Source organism: Eptesicus fuscus, chromosome 9 (genome assembly GCF_027574615.1).
Source record: "Eptesicus fuscus isolate TK198812 chromosome 9, DD_ASM_mEF_20220401, whole genome shotgun sequence".
NCBI lineage: Eukaryota > Metazoa > Chordata > Mammalia > Chiroptera > Vespertilionidae > Eptesicus > Eptesicus fuscus.
This window is the reverse complement of record NC_072481.1, coordinates 29,162,863-29,185,074: the sequence shown is the minus strand read 5'-3', so window position 1 is coordinate 29,185,074 and position 22,212 is coordinate 29,162,863. Positions and strand designations below refer to the sequence as shown.

At 43.7% G+C, this 22,212-nt stretch overlaps 1 protein-coding gene and 1 long non-coding RNA gene across 4 annotated transcripts; one reads left to right on the top strand and one right to left on the bottom strand.

The window, feature by feature from the left end:
- The first annotated feature begins 59 nt into the window (after nt 1-59).
- PPIH (peptidylprolyl isomerase H) lies at nt 60-17,688 on the top strand. 3 transcript variants are annotated; one of them, XM_028160240.2, is made up of 10 exons: nt 62-172; nt 517-581; nt 860-883; nt 1,152-1,196; nt 1,444-1,486; nt 3,770-3,862; nt 8,279-8,366; nt 8,857-8,897; nt 9,680-9,769; nt 17,495-17,688. In XM_028160240.2, the coding sequence occupies exons 1-9, from the start codon at nt 107-109 to the stop codon at nt 9,746-9,748; spliced, it is 534 nt and encodes a 177-aa protein (XP_028016041.1). In that variant the 5' UTR covers nt 62-106; the 3' UTR covers nt 9,749-9,769; nt 17,495-17,688. The 3 variants fall into 3 exon arrangements, with proteins under 3 accessions (XP_028016047.1, XP_028016046.1, XP_028016041.1); XM_028160246.2 differs by lacking the exon at nt 3,770-3,862 and having other exon boundaries at nt 60-172; XM_028160245.2 differs by lacking the exon at nt 1,152-1,196 and having other exon boundaries at nt 61-172.
- LOC114235057 (uncharacterized) lies at nt 501-22,111 on the bottom strand. Its single transcript, XR_008556887.1, has 4 exons — nt 21,848-22,111; nt 13,836-13,940; nt 9,555-9,961; nt 501-559 (listed from the first exon to the last, which is right to left on the bottom strand). It is a non-coding gene; the product is annotated as an uncharacterized LOC114235057 (long non-coding RNA).
- Between the last annotated feature and the right edge of the window lie 101 nt (nt 22,112-22,212).

The following is a 22,212-nucleotide window of genomic DNA, read 5'->3' as shown; positions in this document are numbered from 1 at the left end:
GTCTCCAGCGGCTCTTCCCGCGCTTGCGCGGGATACCAAACCCGCGGTCCTGGGATTAGATTCCCCGGAAGCCCATGCTCCCGACTTCTGCTTCCGGGTCAGAGCCATGGCGGTGGCAAATTCAAGCCCTGTCAACCCCGTGGTGTTCTTCGATGTCAGCATTGGCGGCCAGGTGAGGTCCAGGGAGCCACCCGCCCTTCGCCGAAGGGAAACTGCACCGGGCTAGGCAGGCAGAACTCACCCGCCTAGGGATAGCGGGCTCGGGAAACCAGACAGTGAATTTGTACCAGAGCCTTCCGAACTGCGGGGCGTGGTGAGGGGAGGAGGACGAGTCTTGCCCTCCCTAGCGCCCCGCGTGTGGTAGGTAGGTCTGGGCGGAACGGAAAGATAGGCTAAGGAGGCGGAGAGATCCGGTACCTGGGGGGAGGGAGGGAGGGGTCAGCCCTTCGTGGTCCCTGCTCCGTGAGGCCTTCCCGGTTTGGACTGGGCTTTCTGACCGTCTCCCGCCGGTTGCAGGAAGTTGGCCGAATGAAGATCGAACTCTTTGCAGACGTTGTGCCTAAGACAGCGGAGAACTTTAGGTGAGGATATACTCCAAGCTCCGCCTGGTAAACCGAACCAGAACTCGGCCTGCGGAGTAGATCTGATTCCTCTGGGCAGCACTCTGCCTGAGCAGCCTTCGTTTTGACTGTCCCCTGTCAATTTATGTTGTTAATCTGTACGTCTGGGGGTCTGCACGTCTGGCTGGCCGATCGGTGGGCTCGCTGGTGACAGTGTCTGTGCTCTCCCCTCCGGAGGTGAGGGGCGCTCACAGCTGTGATGTCATGGTGACTGAGCCCTTCACTCTTTTCCCTTTCAGGCAGTTCTGCACTGGGGAATTCAGGTCAGTCTCAGACGTGGTTGACTTATCTGCTTGCTCCTGAGGGGTGTCCTGGGGCTGCAGTGAGGGTATTGGGGAACCACGAAGGCCTTGAATGATTGCTGGTGACAGTAATTGAAGGTAATACCCCGCGGGTCTATCTTCAGTTCATTTGCCTTTCTCTCTCTGGTCCCTACCATCTTTAGGAGAGTCCCTTTGGTTCAAATGTGTGGTAAGCTGGAAAGGCCTATGGGTACCTGACGTCATTCCCAATCTTTCTTTTTGGTTATAGAAAAGATGGGGTTCCTATAGGATACAAAGGAAGCACTTTCCACAGGTAAGGCCCATGGCAAACATCCTGGGGGCTTTTAGGATTACTTCCTTGGGGGATTAGTCTCTTTAGAGGAAAATAAAAACCGTAGGATAATTCTTAGATATTGAGAAGCAATGTTTTTGAGAACTCAAGGATTGATTAATTTAAATTACAATGACCAACTCAGTGTTTTTCTTTTTCTTTTCTTTTTTTTTAAGTCATGTTTTTCTAAACCTGAGTCTTACTCAGAATCTTTTGTTCTCTGTTTCAGAGTCATAAAGGATTTCATGATTCAGGGTGGAGATTTTGTTAATGTAAGTACTGTTCTTTCCTATCAAGGACTTATACACTTGTTTTGTTTTTGGTGTTTTGTTTTTTGTTATTGCTAGGTCTACTGTTTTTACTACCGGAACTCAGTCTTAAGGCTTGAGAACAATAGCCAGGCTTGATGAGGAGGTGGGGATGGGGGAATGGGGATGGGAATGCCCTTGGATGTTGCTGGCTACTACTTACTACTCACTGTACCATTAGATGACAGACTTTGATCAGCACTTTTAGAGCCAGAAACTGAACTTTCCCAGCAAACCTGTAGAGGATCCAGGACAGATCCAAATTAATTAATTACATGAAACTTAGCTAGGAATCAGATGCAATTTGTTTTAACTAAGTAGTAGTAAGTCCCGCCCAGCTGGCGTGGCTTAGTGTTGAGCTTTGACCTATGAACCAGGGGTTCATGGTTCGATGTCAGGGCACATGCCCGGGTTTCGGGCTCCATCTGCAATGTGAGGCATGCAGGAGGCAGCTGATTGATGATTCTCATTATTCATGTTTCTGTATCTCTCTCCCTCTCCCTTCTCTGAAATCAATAAAAATATATATTTTAAAAATAGTAGTAAGTCGCCAAAACCGGTTTGGCTCAATGGATAGAGCGTCGGTCTGCGGACTGAAAGGTCCCAGGTTCGATTTCGGTCAAGGGCATGTACATTGGCTGCGGGCACATCCCTGGTAGGGGGTGTGCAGGAGGCAGCTGGTCGATGATTCTCATCGATGTTTCTAGCTCTCTATCCCTCTCCCTTCCTCTCTGTAAAAAATCAATAAAATATATATATATTTTAAAATAGTAGTAAGTCCCTTTCCAGTGAGCTAAATGCTTATGTCCCATTTTCCCTTCCACTTCTGGCATCACAGTGCCTGGAAAGCTGAGTTTTTAATTAGAAGTTGATTAGTGGACAAGGAATCAGCAGGAGAGGTAGGTAATTCTGGAGGGTTGTTTCCTCTAATCACTGGGAGAGCCCAATGGAATAGTCCTTCTCTATTAAGCATGACTTTCTTGTGAAAGAGTGTGTGTGTGTTCCCCATATTAAGTCTTCTACCCTCCCCCTGACCTTAGAGGTTGCTGTATAAACCACATTTTTTCTTTTTCTTTAAAAAAAAAAAGTTTTTATTCATTTTAGAGAAGAAGGGAGGGAGGAGAGAGAGAGAGAAATATTGATGTGAGATAGAAACATCAATCAGCTGCCTTCTGCACGCCCCCACTGGAGCCCGTAACTAGGTACATGCCCTGACTAGGAATCCAACCGGCAGTCTTTTGGTTCATGGGTTGACGCTCAACCAACTGAACCACACCAGCCAGAGCCATTTTTTCTATCTTAAACCTACTTTTGTCCAAACCCACCCACTTCTATACATGGTCTTTCTTATTAGTATCATTTAAGTAGCCATGTTGCTGTTTTCTTGGATCTGGGAGACATTCTTTCTCTTTCACATGTATACTTATTTATTGACTTATGAGTTTTTAAAGATCTCTCTCTTTCCTATCTAGGGAAAGTTACAAAGTGGCAGATTTTAGGGAAAATCAGGCTTTCAGATATGTTTTATCTGTATGATGTTGTAAAATTGGTAAATTTTATCAAAAAATTCTGGAGTTTGGTTTTCTCTCTAAATAATGGAAAATGTACTAGGCTTGTGTTTCTCGTGCAGTGACAATTGGTTGGAATTAAATAACTGCTCCTTTTAGGCAAGGTGTGTCCTTGCCATTTTACCATAGTCCCTACCATCTGCTTCCCTTATTTATGTAACCTGCTCCATAGGCAATTAAGTTTGCAACCCTTGGCCACTACTGATGGTAGTAGGACTTAGAGTGGCCATGTACTTTTTTTTGTTAGCTGGTAAGAAATGCTGCGAAGCTATTCTGCCTTTTTCCTTTCTTACCATAAGCTCCTATATTGCCATATTGGCCTAGCAGGGACAGGACCAACTTTTTACTGGTCATTGCTAGGCACATCCAATCACTTGCTGATAGCCCCAGGATTAGACAATAGTTGGTCAGCCAGAAGGCTGAGTATCAGAGAGAAGCAATTGCTCAGAGCCACCTATCTTTCTAGAGGCCCAGCTGTGACTGCTTTTACCCAATCTGTGAGAAGGCCTGACCAGTTTGTGGGCTGCAGGTGCCTTGAAAGGGGCTTGCTTTGATTGCAGGATAGGAACAAAGAGGTGTGGCTCCCAAAGTGGCCATCTAGGTGCAGCAGCTATCTTTTTCCAGCCTCTGGGGGGCCCAACACTTACAAGTTGCTAACACTTCCCTTCTGTTTGCTCAGGGAGATGGTACTGGAGTTGCCAGTATTTACCGGGGGCCATTTGCAGATGAAAATTTTAAACTTAGACACTCAGCTCCAGGCCTGCTTTCCATGGTAAGTGAGGTCCAATCAAGATTTTGGGTTAGATTTATAGCCAGCTGGTTTCTGGGCCCCTCTTGAGGCTCAGTGCTATCTCTTTAAATGGAAGCAAATGCTTTTCTTTTCTTGCTCAACCCAGGATTTACCTCTGTCATGCCTACTTTTTTCATCAGTCTGGTTTGATTTTGTTGGGCTGGGGAAGTGAAACTGAACTCTGCTATGTGTTTCCTTCCTTTTTTTTTTTTAATGTTTTTATTGATTTCCTGAAAGAGAGGAAGGGAGAGAGAAACATCGATGAGAGAGAAGCATCGATCAGCTGCCTCCTGTATGATTCCCAACGGGGATCAAGCCTACAACCTGGGCATGTGCCCTGACCGGGAATTGAACTGGCAACCTCTTGGTGCATGGGTTGATGCTCAACCAACTGAGCCACATGGCCTTTTGTTTGAGTCAAAGCATGTGGCTGGGCATTTAGCCTTGCTGCTCAGAATGCATCCAGTTGTGCTTTCAAGATCCAGTGTTCACTCCCTCATTGCTCAGCTTGCCAAGACTCTCAGTGCCATTCACTCACACTGCCTACTGGCTGGTCACTCTCTTTCATTCACTTACCTCTCCTTGCTCACCACTCCTCCTCCCTTGTCCTTGCATTCCCTCCCCACATATAACACTCACTCACATATGTCACTCCGCTTTCACAGTCCCCCTGCCCACCTCACTTGAAACCCCTCATGTACCCTACCCCTGCTCACTCTCATTCATGCTCATTCCCCCTTCATTTCCCCTTATTCACCCTTCACTCCTCCTTTTCCCTTACCCTCCCACTTTGTTTCTCTCTCACTCTCCTACCTTCTCCCTCCTCCCTGCTCATTACCCATTTCCCTCTGTCAATGTCCCAACTCTTAATCCCCTAGACCCAATATTTACATGCACATTCTCTGCCCTGCTTGCCTGCTCTGCCACTCATCTACTCAGGCATTCAAGTAAAGATTTGTCGATATCCACTCTGTTTCAGGCTTCATGGTAAGGCATAAGATCTGATCCCTGCCTTTGTGTCACTTAACATCTAATGGCTTCACACATGCAAAATGATAAGTCTAGTATAGTGTAATCCATGCCATCAATGTATTAAGGTAAGGGCACCTTACTGCATGTAAAAATCCCATGAGAGCCCCAAGGAATGAGAATAATTGCTGCTGGGGGTTGGGCAAGGCTGCTTCACAGAGGAGGGGACATTTGTGTTCTTGAAAGAGTTCTATACCAGATGACATGAGACATAGTCAAGGGACAGAAAGTGAGGAAGGTGCTGAAAACAGGATGCGAATGATGGACACAGTGGCCATTAGAGACCACTGCAGAGGCAGGTTATCTGGCTCTTGATGGGCTTCAAGTGGCAGAATAAGGATGAGGTGTGTGGACTTTCTTTCATAGGTTATGGAGAGCCATACACTTTTTTTGAGGAGAGTTGGTCAACTTTGTGTTTTAGATCAAAAACCCTAGCTGCAGTGTGAGTGGCAGGTGGGAATGGGGCGGGGGCAGAGAAGCCAGTCAGGAGCTGAGGGAGACTAGCACAGCAAACAATATACAAGCCCCCTTTTAGGAAAGCCAGGCTGGGCAAGTGCATGTGAGGAGTAGAGAAGTGGCTTGGATCTTCCCTAGGATTAGAACCCCTCTAAGTGCATGCCACTATGTTAGCATCTATGGAAGAGTCAGGAAAATGGAAGGAAGTCCTGGTCTATGCGCCCTTCAGGCTTACATTGGTTGAGTTGTGCTGCCACATACATTTTTTTAAAAATCCTCACCCAAGAATATATTCATTGGTTTTGAGAGAGAGAAACATTGATGTGAGAGAGAAACATCCATCGATTGTCTCCCACTATGTGCCCCGACTGCAACCTGGGTATGTGTCTGACCAGGAATTGAACCTGAGATCTTTCCATATGCAGGACAATGTTCCAACTAAGCCACACTGGCCAGGGCCTGCCACATATCTTGTAGCATAATTGTTTTTGCTTCTATCTTCCACTAAATCCTGAGTTTCTCAAGGGCAGGGACTGGGTCCCATTGATCTCTAAGCCTTCTACCTGATACAGAAAGGTGTTGAGCAGATTTTAATTAGTGAGTGGAAGATAATCAGAATAATGACTAATGTTTATTGAGCACTTACTCAACAAGCATCTTAATTGCATTAATTTATTTTAATCTTCTCAACATCTCTAAGATAGGTACAAATGAAGAAACTGAGGCACAGAGATATTATATCACTAAACTAAGTCACAGTCAGGGGTAGAGCTGGGATTCAAGCAAGGTCATATGATTCCAGGGTTCCAGACAGAGCTGATTCTCTAAACCAATTAGTTATACTGCCTTGAAGAATGAATAAAGAAATGGCTATAGGCAGAGAGTGTCCCCTGAGCTATAAAAACATGTTATATGACTGTTTGCCTGCCTGCTTCCTAATAAATGTTTAGACATAGAGCAGCAAAATTGATTGGATGGATGGATGGATGGTAGATAAATAGATAAGTATAGTAGATAGAATGAAAGAATGATTCTGGATCCCTGGGAAGCCTATCCCTCATCACTCTGACTGTCTCAGATAGTGCTTTATTTTCAGATGAGATGTTTCTGAATACATATACAAAAAAACTAACCTCATCTTACATGGGGAATTTCTAAAGTGTAATATGAAATCTCTAATTAGAGCTTACCCTTAGACAATGTCTTTAATGTTTTTTTACTATTTCATAAACATTTTTATTCCTTTACAGTTGAACACAGAATCAACCAATTTAAGTTGAATATCTGATTAAGTCTAGTTATCTATCTAATAATGTACAGTTTTTGCACACTAGTAGTTTTTTTGTGTTATTTTTTTTAATTGATTCCAGAGAGAGAGGGAGAGGGAGAAGGAGATAGAAACATCAATGACGAGAGAGAATAATTGATTGGCTGCCTCCTGCATGCCGCACACTGAAATCGAGCCCAAAACCTGGGCATATGCCCTGATTGGGAATCAAACCATGACCTCCTGGTTCATAGGTCAAAGCTCACCTACTGAGCCATGCTGGCTGGGCAGTAGTAGTTTTATGAGACCTATGCTTTTAATAGTACTAGTACTTTCAGTTTTCCATTTTCTATTCATTTTTTTTCCAAAATAAGGGAAGTATGCGATAATATATTCATAGTTACACAGACACTGTTGTAAGACAGTGCTGCTGAAACTTAACTTGGGTTTGCTGATAATACAAAAGTCTGAATTTAGCATATTAAAGGCAGTTTAGGGGGGATCAATATATAATGGACAAAAGTACACTTTATATGACAGTCAAATGTCTCTTTATAATGTGTTATCTATAATAATAAAAGGGTAATATGCTAATTAGATCAGATGTCCTTCCTGATGAAGCCAGGGCCAGAGGGAAGCCAGCCCGGGTCCTGGGTGCCTGCAGGTGGCCTGAGGGAAGCCAGCCTGGGTCCCAGGTGCCGGAGGGAAGCCAGTGCTGGCAGCCAGGGGAAGGAAGGCCTACTCTTGCACGAATTTTCATGCATCAGGCCTCTAGACTATAATAATAAAAGCATAATATGCTAATTAGACTGGAGAGCCAAACAACCTTCTGGATGTCATTCTGGACATCCTTCCGGGTGAAGCCACAGAGGCTGAGACAGAGGCAGTTAGAGGCGATCAGGCAGGCAGGCGAGCAATTAGGGGCAATCAGACAGGCAGGCAGAGGGGTTAGGGGCGATCAGACAGGCAGGCAGAGGGGTTAGGGGCCAGCGATCCCAGATTGCGAGAGGGTGCAGGCCGGTCTGAGGGGACCCCTCCCATGCACAAATTTCATGCTCCGGGCCTCTAGTTAAATATAATGATGTAAAAACAATTTTAAGGGAGGAAAATTGGAAGGATATGGCTAGAGAGCTTCAAATTCTCTATTTTAAAAAACACTTTTCCTCAAAATTCAATAATACAGGATTTGGGATGTATTGGTAAAAAAGCAAACATCTTTTTTTCTAGCATAGGAATGACAACTTAGTGCACTTTCTTAACATTTTTAAATTACCATTGTTATAGAAAAACCATTCAGACAAAACAGTTTATGGCTTAGACAATAGACCTTTTCTCACCTAGTTGCTAATTTATAACTATAATTCCATTATAACTAGTATTGGACTAAATAGAGCAAGTCAGGTCCCGTAAACAGTTGTTCCCATTATAAAAATTCATACTATAGGGGAAAAGTACATTTATTCATGGATCTAGTTCCTTGAGGGCAGAGATGTGTAGCCTCCTCATTTCTATATCCTAGCTCAGACCCTGGCTCATAAATGCTCAGTCACTTTTGCTGAAAGAAAGTGTGGAGCAATCAGAGCCACAGGCTCTTTGGGGAATCTTGCCCTTCAGCTAGCATGGCAAGTATGTTTGGTTTCCATCAGGCAAACAGCGGTCCCAGTACAAACGGCTGCCAGTTCTTCATCACCTGCTCTAAGTGTGATTGGCTGGATGGGAAGCACGTAGTGTTTGGTGAGTGCTACTCCTGTCCTATGGTCCTGGTCTCCTTCACCCAAAGTGGGACTTCCAAAAGAGCCAGTCCCCGCACTCTCATACCCAGAGGTCTTGACTTGTTTAACTGCTCTCTGTGCAGTAGTAGGGAAAGTGGAAGTGGGAGGTGGGGGGGATGTGTGAAAGGACAAAGGGGCCACTTGATAAAGTCTATAGCCACTTGGGTGATATGTATGTCTGAGGGGAAAACCCCTGGATGGTAGCGTTTAAGAAATACTACACAGGCAGCATGGTGCAGTGGAGCTTTGCAATCGCTCAGATCTAAGTTTGAGCCCTAATTCTGCTGCTTACTATCTGTGACCTTGGGTAAGTCATTTCACCTCCATTGAATCTCAATTTCCTGAAATTGGTATGGGGTTCAAATGAGACAGTGGTGTGAGAAGGGGCACTGGAAACTGGAAAATGCTATGCAAATGAGAATAGTAAAATCCAGTTCATACTCTTCCTACAGGAAAAATCATTGATGGACTTCTAGTGATGAGAAAGATTGAGGTAAGTCCTGTTTTGGTTTCCTCTTCCTCAGCCATTCTGGTCTAGTACTACCTGACTAGTATCAAGAGCTAGAGAATTCTGAGTGACTTCAGTTTGTTAGGCCCAGTCTTCATCCACTGCCTCTATTGCATGGACTTCCTCAAGGGAAGGGAGGAGAGACTACATGCCTCCCAAGTGCTTTTGGCCTATAATTAGCCGCTTTACTGCACACTGCGATTTGGGCTGTGGTGGCCCCTTCACCTACTTGATAAAATCCTACTCGGCACTGCATTCAAGATCCCGCCTGACCTCGTCCCTGCTCTCTCTCCACGGCCCTTCTGCCACTGCCACCTCCATGTTCCAGTCACATTAGGCTACTTGAGCTTTCCTCTAAATGTGCCATACATCCCTGCCTCCTTTTCCTTCTTGCCCCTGAGCCTTTGTCATGCTGTTTCCTTTACCTGGAATGCTCTTCTCCTTTCTTTTCCTTCTTCCCATTTATCCGTCTTGGTCCAGGTCAGATAATCCCCTGTTCTGTGAATCCTTCCCTGACCTCTTTAAACAACATTTAATTGCTTCCTCTGCTCTGTATACACTTTCTTATAACTTATTACATATCATAGACTTGATATATTTTAAATGTACAGTTTTATTTTTTATCTGTATTATATACTTTACCTATCTCTTAGGACATGGACTGTTGTCATGTCCGTCTCTGAGCCCTCAGTCCTTAGCACAGGGGCTGGCAGACATCAGTAAATGTTTGGTGAGTGTCTGAATCTCCGCTGTGCTTTCTGTCTTAGAATGTTCCCACAGGCCCCAACAATAAGCCCAAGTTGCCTGTGGTGATCTCACAGTGTGGGGAGATGTAATCCAGAACAAGACGGAATCCGGTAAGTGTGTCTTTCTCTTCCTGGTTTGGAGTCACCCCAGAGAAGGCAGCTTGGTCGAACAGAGAGAACCTTAGACTTGAAGACATGGGATTGAGCCCATTTCCTCTCTGGGTGACCTAGCAGAAGTCACTTCCCTTCTCTGAGCCTGTTTCCTCATCTGTCAAATGGAGATAATCCTCTCTCCTGTGGTCACTGTAAGGACAAAAGAGAAAGGGTTATTAGAGCACTTTCCTTTTCTACCACTTTGTAGTTTACAAAGTATCAAACTAAAAGCCATAAGGCAGTTTCTGATAGCGTTCTCAGACTGTAGTCCTACTAGAAAGATCTGGCACCAGCTCTGGGTGACTCCCTGCTGGGTCAGCCTAAGTGGCCAGGAGACAGACCTGTCATGCTTCTCATCAGAACTGATGGGCAATTCAGGTCCTGACTTTGTATTTGCCAGCTTCACAGATAAACATGACACATTTCCCAACCTCAACTCCTACCCATTCTTGCCACTGCCAGCTCTGTGCTGGCATCATGCTAGGCATGCAGAGGAGTGCAAAGAATTGAAAGAGGCCTCTACCTTTCAGGAGCTTACAGGGAAGAAGACACATTCTGAGAGGTGATCACTAGTAATATGAGTGACATTGCTAAGTGTCATAAGAATTCAAGGGAGAAATTGATCCCTTTCAGCTAAAATGCTGAGGTCTCTCTCTCTCTCTCTCTCTCTCTCTCTCTCTCTCATTTTTAAACCTGCAGCAAAGCTGGAAGAATAGTACATTCAACACTCATATACCTTTCACCTAGATTCATCAATGATTAACATTCTTATTTTATCATTTTGCTTTGACATTTGATTTTTTCTTTCCCTCTCTCCTCCCCTCATGTTCCCATTCCATCTCCTCCTCTCTGCTGCTTTCCTTCCTTCATTTCTCCGCATTTGAAAATTGAAGACTTCTTGACACTTTACCCATAAATACTTCAGTAAGCAACTGCTGAAAACAAGAACAACCTACATAACCACAATAATATCTAATATACCTGTTCAAACTCCCCCAGTTACTCACAATGTAACTTTTATACCTGTAGGAAAATTCATCCAATCAAGGTTCACATATTTCATTTGGTTGGTTATTAAGTAACATTATATAATCTTGTAAAAATTTTCACACAAAAGTTAAAGTCCCCAACTCCCCTTTTACTACCCCAGCCCCAATCCCACTCCTCTCCCAGAGGTAACTTCTTTATCAGTTTGATGTGTATCCATCAGGGCCTTTTCTTTGCCTATCTAATTTTGGGAGATTTTGTTTTTCTAAAATGGCATCATACTATATTGTTCATCATTGTTTTTCCATTTGGCATTATGTCTGAAGACTTCTTCTGTTCAAGTAAAACTACTTCATTTAAAAAAACAAAACTGCCATAACATTCTGTAAGATGGTTGTAGCATATAGTTTATTTTTCTTCTTTCTTAATGATTTGAAAGTAATTCATTCCAAGTCTTAGTTCTTTATATGTTGTGACTATTTTCTCCAGAATATATTTTAAGAAAAAATGGGCAGTGTGTGGCTTATCTTAACTTTGGTTATATCCTTTGTTAAACAGAAGTTCTAAATTTTGATGAGGTCAAATTATCAGTCTTTCCCTTACGGCTTTTGTGTTTTATCTTATTTAAGAAGGTCCTTATTACCTCAGATCCTAATGTCTTCTGTATTTTTTTCTAATATTTTTTTAGTTCTATTTGTATACTTAGAAAATTATCTAGAATTTATTTTTCTGAATTCCGCCTTTTTCCAAAATGGGGATCTAGTCAAATTCCAGACCACTTTAATGACTGTTTATATCTCTGTCTGTGACTTTGTGTTCACAGTATGTAGTATTTACAGGCATTCAGTAAAATGTTGTTACGTGAGTTAATAGGGACAGAGAATGTCAGGCATTTCGGGTAGGGAACTGGTGTAAGCAAATGCTAAGGCAGGAATGCACAAGTGTGTGCTGGAAGCTGCACATGGACTTCTCTCTCATCCAGCCAGATGGTCCCCTCTCATGCCCAGTTGTCACCTGAGCTTTCCTTTCTGCCAGGACTGGGGGCCCCTAGGGCACAACCTGTATTCCCCTTAAATAGCTGCTGGCCATTTCCTCCCTTTCCCCTTCATTTCTTTGCTGTAACTAAAGTTGAGGTCCTTATCCTTCTAAAGATTGACCACTTATCATACACCAGAGGACAGAAGATAAAAAGAATAAAGTTTAGAAATTCTTTATGTTTGGGGCCTCTTTTCTATATTTTCTGAGTCTCTTATAGAAAGTTAGTAGAAATCCTTGTTGGGAGTTTTATTTCTGAGGGTGGTAATCGTCAACCCTCCCCTCCTCACCCACTATTAGCAAAGATCATGTAAACCTTTGCCCCCTGAAAGCCCCTCTTCTCAGCCTGCAACCCAAGCAGAACGGATTCCATGGCGTGATTTGCTGTTCCAGAGGCCCTCTCGACCAGTATTGTCCAGGAGACATTCCTTTCTGTGATGGGGGAAATGTTTTCCAATTGTACTGTTAATGGTAGCTTCCAGCCACATGTGACAATTGAACACTTGAAATGTGGCTAATGTGACTGAGAGACTTACTTTTTAATTTTATTTAATCTTTTATAAGATTTTTAATTGATTTTTTAGAGAGAGGAAGAAAGAGAAAAATGTCGATTTGTTGCTCTGCTCACCTATATCTATCTATCTATCTATCTACCTACCTATTTTTTATTACATCTGAATATTTTTTTGAATAATTGTTTCATTTTTATTTTATTTTTTACTTATTGAGACAGAGAGAGAGAGAGAGAGAGGCAGAGAGACAGAGAGCAACATCAATTTGTTGTTCCATTTATTTATGCACTCATTGGTTGCTTCTGAAACACTTTGTTTTAGAGCTCTCTTGTATTTTGCCTTAGATTCTGAGTTTGATTTTAGTGAAAGTGAAGTTTTCTGTACAGCTTTAGATGTAGAAACCTTGGTTTTATCTTGTGGTCCTGTGAAAGCTTTTTATGATCAATTTGATACATAGATACATAGGTGAATCATGGCCCTCACGATTCTCCTGTCATAGTCCAAACTGTGTTCTTTGCTACTTATAATCACATAGGGGCTGGTGGAACCTGTGTTTTGAAAGCCTGAGAGTCTCTTGGAAAAGGGAGTGGCTGTTGGTTCTGGCAATCTTGCTAGTCTGAATTGCTGCTCATCTCCCTGTGCTCCTCCAACCTGGGCAAGCAGTAGAGAACTTACTTTACTTCATTGTTTCCCAAACTCCCCTACAGAGAAGAATCACTTAGGGGCATTTGAAAAACCTACTAATTCCCAGGTCCCTCCTTCTGGAGAGTTTGAGTGAGTTAGTTTAAGGTGGGACCCAGGATTCTATGTTTGTAACAAGCATTTCAAATGCTTATCAGAGGAATGTGGGTAATGCCGCTTTCAGTGGTGCTGGAATGAAAGTCTTTTAATATTTGCATGTGAGTAAAAAATATATAATTAGCACAACATATCCTATATAATAAAGAGGTAATATGCAAATTAACCCTCACAAGATGTCTGCCTACGACCAGGCCAGCAGGGCGGTTAGTGAGGGATGACCAAATGACTGAACAGCAGGCTGCGTGGGATGACCAGGCCGGTGGGGGGGCAGGCCTTGAGGGGCGACCAGGGGGTGGCAGTTGGGGGTGACCAGGCTGGCAGGCGGGGCAGTTGGGGGCTACCAGGCTGGTGGGGGTGGGCAGCCAGTGAGGGGTGACTAAGCCGGCAGGGGGGCAGTTGGGGCTGACCAGGTCGGCAGAAGGGGGCAGTTGGGGGTCGACCAGGCCGGCAGGTAGGTGAGCAATTAGGAGCCAGTGGCCCAGGATTGTGAGAGGGATGTCCGACTGCCCCCAAGGGGTCCTGGATTGGAGAGGATGCAGACTGGGCTGAGGGGATCCTCCGCCCTTCCCCCTCCCCCCCCCCCCCGTGCATGAATTTCGTGCACTGAGCCTCTAGTAATTTTATAATTATTATAGCTTATAATGAGGCATTGAAGTTCAAATAGTGCTTAGGTTGGAAATTAATCATACCTGTGGATAGTGGATACGGTAGTAGTTGTGAAAGTGCTATTTGGAATAATAGATTTAGGAAACACTGCTCCCCGTTCTGAGATGTCCTGTAGAAGTGATACATGCCTGCAGAGAAAGGTTATGAAAGACATGTTGGTGGCACATTCGCTGGTCCTTCATTGTACAAATCAGCACTAATTAATTAAAATAGGTCCCATACTGGGGATCACTTCCTAAGGTATATAAATGTCTAATCATTATGCCATATACCTGGAGCTAATATAATATTGTTTGTCAACTGTAATTGAAAAAAAAGTTTCCAAAGAAGACAGGTCCCATACTGCATATAAGGCTACAAATTTGAAAAGCCCAGTTCCTGCCTTCAGGGAACTCGCAGTGTCTTGGGAAACTGACGGTTACAATACAATAAAGCACTGGACTGGAGGCTCTAGGACAAAGTGAGGAAAGTGTGACGGCCTGTGTCTGCCTGGCATGGTTGTGAAGACTGCAGAAGAGGTGATGCTTCCACTGAGTACAAGAAAGAATAAGAACCTGTCAGGTGGCTGAAACTGGGGAGGGCATTCCAAGCAGAGGAACAGCATGAGCAAAGCACAGGAGCAGGAAACAGCAGACAGTGTGTGGGAGACTGCAAATTCAATATGGCCAAAGCAGGAAGATAGGAAAAGCAAACAGTAAGAGGTGAAGTTGGCAGAGACCAGGGCCAGTTGTGAGAACCAGTGTAGGCTGAGAGTTCATATGTTATCCTGAGGGTGGGGATGGGCTTCAGGCATTATGTGCTTTTTTTTTTCTTTCTTCCTGGGTGAGAGTCCGTTGTGCTCCTGAAATTCTCAGAAGGGGGCCTGACTTTGCAAAAAGAACCAAATCAATGGGAGCCACTAAAGGATTTTGAGCAGGAGAACATTGTGATTGCATTTTCTTAGTTAGAAGTTGATTCTAGCAGCAATGTGGAGGATGGGGTAGAGGGCAGTGATGAATCCACTGCTGTAGTCCAGGCAAGAGAGAGGAGGTTCCGCATGAAAATATAGGTCTTGGAAGCACTAGAGATTTGGCAACAAATATTTGTGTTCCTGCTGGGTGTGTGACACGGTTTGTCCCCTGCCCTGAAAGTCAGAAACCCTGCCAGCTAAAAAGGGAGGGAAGAGGAGAACATCTGGCTCCATTCCAGGGCACTCCAGTACAGCCACAGGCGCTTAACAACAAGGATACATAAGAAATGTGTCATTAGGCAGTTCTGTTGTGCAAACATCACAGAGCGCACTTACACAATCCTAGGTGATAATACCTACTATACACGTAGGCTGTATAGCCCATGGTTCTTGACTGCAGACCTGTACAGCATGTTATTGTGCTGAATGCTATAGGCAATTGTAACACAATGATAAGTATTTGTGTATCAAACATATCTAAGCATAGAAAAGGCATAGTAAAAATATGGTGTAAAAGATTAAAAATGGTACAGCTGTACAGGGCACTGACCGTGAGTGGAGCTTGCAGGACTGGAAGTTGCTCTGGGTGAGCCAGTGAGTGAGTGTGAGGCATGTGACGGCCTAGGACATTACTGTGTACTACTGTAGACATCACAAACGCTCCACACGTAGGCTACACTAAATCTCTAAAACAATATGAGATTAAATCAAGCACAAGAGAATGATGCCATCAGGAGATGTGGTAAGCATGAGATGCTGCTGGTGAAGCACAGCACACTGTTTTACAGCAAACTTTCCTAAGTAGAGTACACTCTAAAATAGCAATAAAACTACAGTATAGTAAATACATAAACCATAGTCATTTATTGTTATTATCATTGTATATCATTGTATGTGCTGTACTTTCGTGTGACTGGCAGTGCGGTACATTTGTTTACACCAGCAGCAGCATCAACACGTAATGCTTTGCACTACAAAGTTATAGTGGCTACGACATCACTAGATACAGGAATTTGTCAGCTCTGTTAAAATCTTATGGGACTGCCATCATGCATGCGGTCCATTGTTGACCGGAGTGTTGTGTGGTGCACGGCTATACAAAAGCAAAGCTCCCTGTGTTGGAACCAGGTCTTATAGAAAGCGGTAGATCTGAATATGTTGGCAAGATTTTTAAGGTAAATTATGTGACAACATCAAGAAATAGTCTATTATATAAACCATACTACTATTTATTTTGAATAACTATTTCAGAAATTTCTGTAGTGATATGTAGCCAACTATTAATAATGGTTACCTCTGTAGAGATAGCAAAGAGACTTTTTCAATTTATATTGTCCTGTAGATGCTTGAATTTCCTATATTAAGCACATATCCTACCTAATAAAATAGTAATATGCAAATTGACTGCACCTTCGCTATGCCCAAGCCACTCCCATAAGCCAGAGACACGCCCACCAGCCAATCAGGGCGAGTATGAAAATTACCCAACAAAGATGGTGGTTAATTTGCATACACTGAGGGAAGGAGGAGTGAAGACTGAAGACAACTTAGAGGAAGAGGGAGGAAAAGCGGAAAACAAGGTGGCTGCCAGAGGGAAAGTGTGGGCGGGGCGGAGCGGGGCAGAGCGGGCTGGGAAGCAGGGGCGCACGGGTACAGGCGCAGCGGCTGCAACGGCGGCAGGGGCAGCGCAAGCGGCCACAGCGGCTGCTTGCAGGATTCTTCCTGCAAATGGGCTACTAGTCTTATAATAAATACATACTGTATATATGTGGTTTAACTAATCCTACTTCCTCCTGGCCCCTCCCCAGGAGCATGTGACTAACATCAATTTGAATCATTCCCTGGTCCCTCCATCTCCTTTTCCCTGGTCTAGGCAGTCAGTGATCCCCTCCTGTGAGCTCCTAGTACTTGGTTCATCTCTCTATTTAAATAGAGTCTATTACAACATTTAACACAAATGTGTTTGGTTTTTCTCTAGATTGAGAACTCCTTGAGGCATGGACCATGCTGACTGACCCAGTGCCTGGTCTATGATAGAGCTTGGGTCCTGGAGCACAATGCAACTTATAAGTGCATTTATACATTTTTGTACGTTCTGCATTAGGGCCCATAAACTACTCTTTGAGCCTGTAGTATGACACCAGGACTCCCTGTCCTCCGGACGGGATGTGTGTGGCCACATTTGGGGAGAGGGGAGAGTAGTGTCAAAGTGAACTCACCCTGTTCTTTTAGTACAACTAACTAAAAGGCCATAAACAGAGGGAGTGCAATTTCCTTTCTGTATAACCCTGGGACCAAAACCCAAAAGTAAGGAGGTTTGCTCTTTGTTCTACAGCTCCACAGAGTGCTACAGGTCTGGCAAAAGACACGTGCTTTGGTACCAGTACATCAGGAACCCCCATCACTATCAAGCCATTGAACTGCTTGGGACCCTAGTTTTCTCCTTTGCTTAATTTATAATGTATATTGCACAGAGTTGTAAAGGGTAAATAATGAGATAATATACTTGGCAGTATATGTTGGTTTCTTCTTGGTTCTTGTGTAATATAATTTTTTTTTTTTTTTACTTTCAACTTTGCTCTGGAGAACCAAAGGTCTGGCCTATGGCAAGAATCAGACCGGTTTTACACTTTTGCGAAGAGGATCAGGAGTGTAGAGAATAGGTGGGAATGTTGTCTTATGGAAAGTCCCCTTCCAATCATCTGAGCTGCTAATCTCTTCCATCCCTTACAGACCTCCATGTATCTGCCATTGTAGGCCTGCCCTTGCTCTGGGTGATGCTCATGAGTAGGAAAATCTGGATTGGCCCCTGTGTTTGCTTCCTGGCCTGCTGTTGCCCTGTTTGATCAAGAAACCTTGGAAGTATCACAATTCAGAACCCAGGATTTTCCATGTTTTTCAACTGTAAATAAAGTTATTTTTTTGTTTGTTTGTTTTTTTAGTATGTGTGTTGTTGTAATGATAGCCCCATCTCCTCACAACTTAGCTTTAGGCCAGTGTGGACCTGGTTCTCCAACTGCAAGGCCAGTGTTGACCAGAGCCACGCCCTTGCTATATATAGTTGATGCCTCAAATTTATAAGCGTTTATAGCATTCCCCTCCGTAGGTCCAAGCTGATTGAGCAAAGAAGGCAAAGCCCCAATGTATTCCAAGGGTGTTCCCAGTAGGTTTAGTTTGGTAGTTCCGAAGCCTGTGGGAAGAGGATCACTAACTTGGGATATTTTTGGATGGCAGACCATCGGGAAGAATGTATCTTGATCATGACAAAGTGGGAATAATTTAGTCAAAAATCTTGGTTTGAACTTTGGATCATTTATAAAAAACAGTTCAGGTCTTGAGAAGTATTATCCCTATAAAATGGGGGTAATAATACCTATCTACTTCATAGCATTGTTGAAAGGGTCAAGTAAGAGAGTGGATATGAAGGTAACTTGTCAACAGCATCAGGCCTTGCAAATGTTAGTTTTAAAAGGAAACAACCCAATATAAAAAATTCCCACAGTATAATGTTCAAGAGATAAAGACTTCCCTGATGTTCCTTTCATGAGGCAATGTCTATGTTCTCCCGTTTCTACTTTCTCCTAACTTGGATAGGATGACTCGTAACTATTGGCAGCAACAGAGAGCTGAACTCTATGACAATAGAACCTGGTTAAAAGTGCCATTTCAGTGTATTGGCAGGACAAGGAAGCTAGAGTATAGATATTCACAACTCTACAGCTAAGTAAACGGGGTTCATGGGACACAATGAAGAAAGAACCGTGATCACGTGACTATATAGGGTAGATTATAAAGAGATAGGAAGGAGAATGATCAGCTGAGATCCTGAGCTAATGTTCTTGTGATGGGTCATTCAGGTAAGTCAGTTATACCTGGTACCTGCATTCTGTGCCAGTCTCTGCCCTGGGCACTGGAGCTGCAGTGATGTGTAAGATGTGTCCCGTGCTTGTGACAGGAGATAGGCACAGTTTTGATACAATGTGTTATTAGAATGTGACCCCTTATGAGGGCAGGAAATTTGGTCAATACTTGTTTACTGCTGTGTCCCCAGCACCTAGTACTTAGTAAGTGCTCAATAAACATTCATTGCATGAATGATAATGGTCTGTACCAGATGCTATGGGAGAGGAGTGGAGAGACGGGGGGTGAGAGAGAGATAACATCCAAGGTAAGTATTGACAGATTGTAATTAGCTAGGAGATGAAGGTGGAGAGGGCTTTCTAGGAAGAGGGAACTGTCCTTGGGCCAGAGTCGTTAAGAGATGGGGGACAAGGTGAAAGTTATTTTGCAAAGGAGATTCTTGGAATGAACCCCTTTTCTTGCCTTTCACATCACTTAAAGGTAGGCACTGGAGTTGTCTGAACTGTGATCACCATGCTGGGCAGTGTGAACTCTCAGGGTGGGAGGGGGTCTAGCAGAACTCTAGAGTGGAGAACTCCCACCCAGGAATAGGAGATGCATTTTGGCATCAATGGTATGTCATCCAGTGCTTCAGAGCCACTTCTGCAGTGGTGAAGAGGTGGCTACAAGAAAACTAGTAGGAAATAGCACATCTTTATGTCCACTGATCATAAGAGAGCTTAGTGAAGTGATTGGATGAGTATGTAATGATACTGTTAAGTAACATTTTAAAGGCAAATGTTACAGAATTTGTATTTCTGCTTGAGAAGCCATCTCTTCAAACCTGTTATATAGGGAAGGTTGTTCATATATTCTCAGAGGTGCTGCTGCAATTGTTCTGTCTTTGTAACTCCACTTTGGGAAAACTCTCAAGCCTATAGGACCTTTAAATGTCCTCAGTGTTGGCAGAACTGCCTTTTGAGGAAACTTTTTTTTTTTAGCAGTCAAAGGTCACCTAGAGCTGAAATAGAGGAATAGGAACTCTAGAATCCACCTACTTCTCTCCATACACATTGTTGCTGCAAGCCTTTTTCATCTGGAATATTGGCACAGCTGCAGATGACCTCTCTGCTGCCAGTACCTCATTCTCCAATCCACTTTCTACACTATCTCATTCATTTAACAAATTTATTAAGATACTCTGTCTCAGGTATTATGCTAGATGCTAAAGGAATTCATAGTCTGGCTGGGAAGATTTAATTAGTATTAAATCTTTGTTTAAGAAGTGTTAGGAGGGTCTCTTAACCTAGTGACATTTGAGACAAGTCCTAAAGGATGAACAGTTAAGCAGGCAAAGGAAAAGAAGGGAGAAAGGCAGAGTGTTACAAGTAGAGGGAAATAAGTGATAATCCAAAGGAAGCAATGGCTAAATGATCACTTGGAAGGTTGGACAAGGAATGTGAAAGAGTGGGAGGCAAATTTAGAGAAGTCCTGGGCAGTCCTATAAACCATATTAAGGAATTTTGATAGATTTTTAAATAAGACTGTCATAATCAAATAGAGGTTTTCTAAAGAACACTCTGGGTGTTGTGGTGGGGAATATTAGAGTAAGAGAGAGAGTGGCCAGGAGGTCACAGCAGTGCTCTATGCCAGTGGGCAGGCCATCTATCTCACTATTTTTCCATATATATATATATTTTTTTAATATATTTTTACTGATTTTTTTCAGAGAGGGATAGTTAGAAACATCTATGATGAGAAACATCGATCAGCCGCCTCCTGCACGCCCCCTACTTGGGATGTGCCCACAACCAAGGTACATGCCCTTGACCGGATTTGAACCCGGGACCCTTCAGTCAGCAGGCCAACGCTCTATCCACTGAGCCAAACCAGTCAGGGCCTTTTTTAAATATATTTTTATTGATTTCAGAGAGGAAGGGAGAGGGTCACTCCCTATTTTTCAATGGCTCGAGATAAGAGTAGTTTTTAAATGTTTAGCTGATAAAATCTAAAGAATATTTTGTGTTGTAAAAATTATACGAAATCCAAATTATAATGTCCATAAATAAAGTTTTTCTTTAATCACAGATTTGTTTACTGATTGGCTATGGCTACTTTCAGGCTCTAAAGCTGAGTAGCTGAGAGAGGATTGTCTGGCCTGCAAAGCTTAAAATATTTATTATCCGGCCCTTGCAGAAAAAGTTTGCCTACTTTTGCTCTAAGCAATAGATGATGATGGCCTACAGTAGAGTAGTAGCAGTAGAAATTAAGAGATCAAAGATTCTTAGGACTGATTCAGGGAGGCTTTTAAAGTGGAATTGACAGGCCTACCTGTTTTCCCTACTTCCAGTTCTGCCCTTCTACAACCCATTCTCCACTCAGCAGCCATTAAAAAAAAAATGTCACTCCCTACTTACAACTCTAAATTACCCTTGTCACTATTGCTCTTAGGATAAATTTCCAATAAAATATCCCTAATTTGACCCTGCCTACCTCTATAACCCAGTGTCTTCTAGTTTTATTGGACAACTCTACTTGCATTTTCTCAGACCCATCTTGCCTGTGGGCCTTACCTAAAACCTCCATGTGCCTGGAATCAGCATTCCACCTTCTCCACTCCCAAAATGTTTTGTGCTTTTGCAGCACTGGAGTGTTGGGTGTTTAAATTTCTACCTTCATCCTAGACTGAATTTAAGAAGGCAGAAACTGGCGAACTAGTCCACCCCCAGATCATAGACGCTTAATAAGGAATGAAGGTGGAGGATTTCAGCTTACAGCATGTGGCAACCTCAATTATAAATCAATTGTGAAACGCAGATAGTAACCCCTATTTCACGTGGCTGGTGTAAGGATAAAATGCAAGAAAAAAAATCCTAGTTTGCTCCGTAGACGTGAAGTTAAATCTGATTTGTGGCCAACACAAAAAGACGTGAATACTTAACAAGACGGTCCTTATGTGCCTGTTGGTAAGATGGATGGGAAAGCAGGTACTCCTGGAATATACCTCCGCCCTCCGCCCTAAATATACCGAGCCGGGACCGCATGAGAGCCCGCGTGGTCCCTCCAAGGTGACTGCTCCGCCCAAAAACTGACACTCTTTGAATGCATATATTTAAGTCTGTTTCAGGAACCCTCGGCTGTGCCGCGGGGACACGGCCATTGTAGAAGACGGCTCTATTCGCAGTAATGGTCTGAGGTCACAAGGACCGTCTTCCGAGCAGGGAAGGTGGGAGGCCTTCTCTCTACCTGGGGCTAAGGTATCGACGAGCCCCCTTCCAAGCCCTTGGATGGCCGGGTAACTCCGGCTCGGGCGTTTGGCCGTGCCTTTCTTCAGGCCAGGACACCACCGCGGACGTGTAGCCCGCCCGCCCATGCTACAGCCTCGTGAAAGTCAAGTTCCCTCTGCCCGTCCTCTCGGGTACTCTATGGTTCTCGTGGTGACTCTAATCCTAGTTCCGGTCTCTATGGCGGCGGCGGAGGCAGGAACGGTTGTAGGTCGGCAGAATTAGCCGCCTAAGAGCCAATGAACGTGGAGGAGTAATGAAGTATTAGCCAATACAAGCCAGGACTTGGGGTCAGGTGGCCAGATTGACAGCACTCCTGACCAGTGA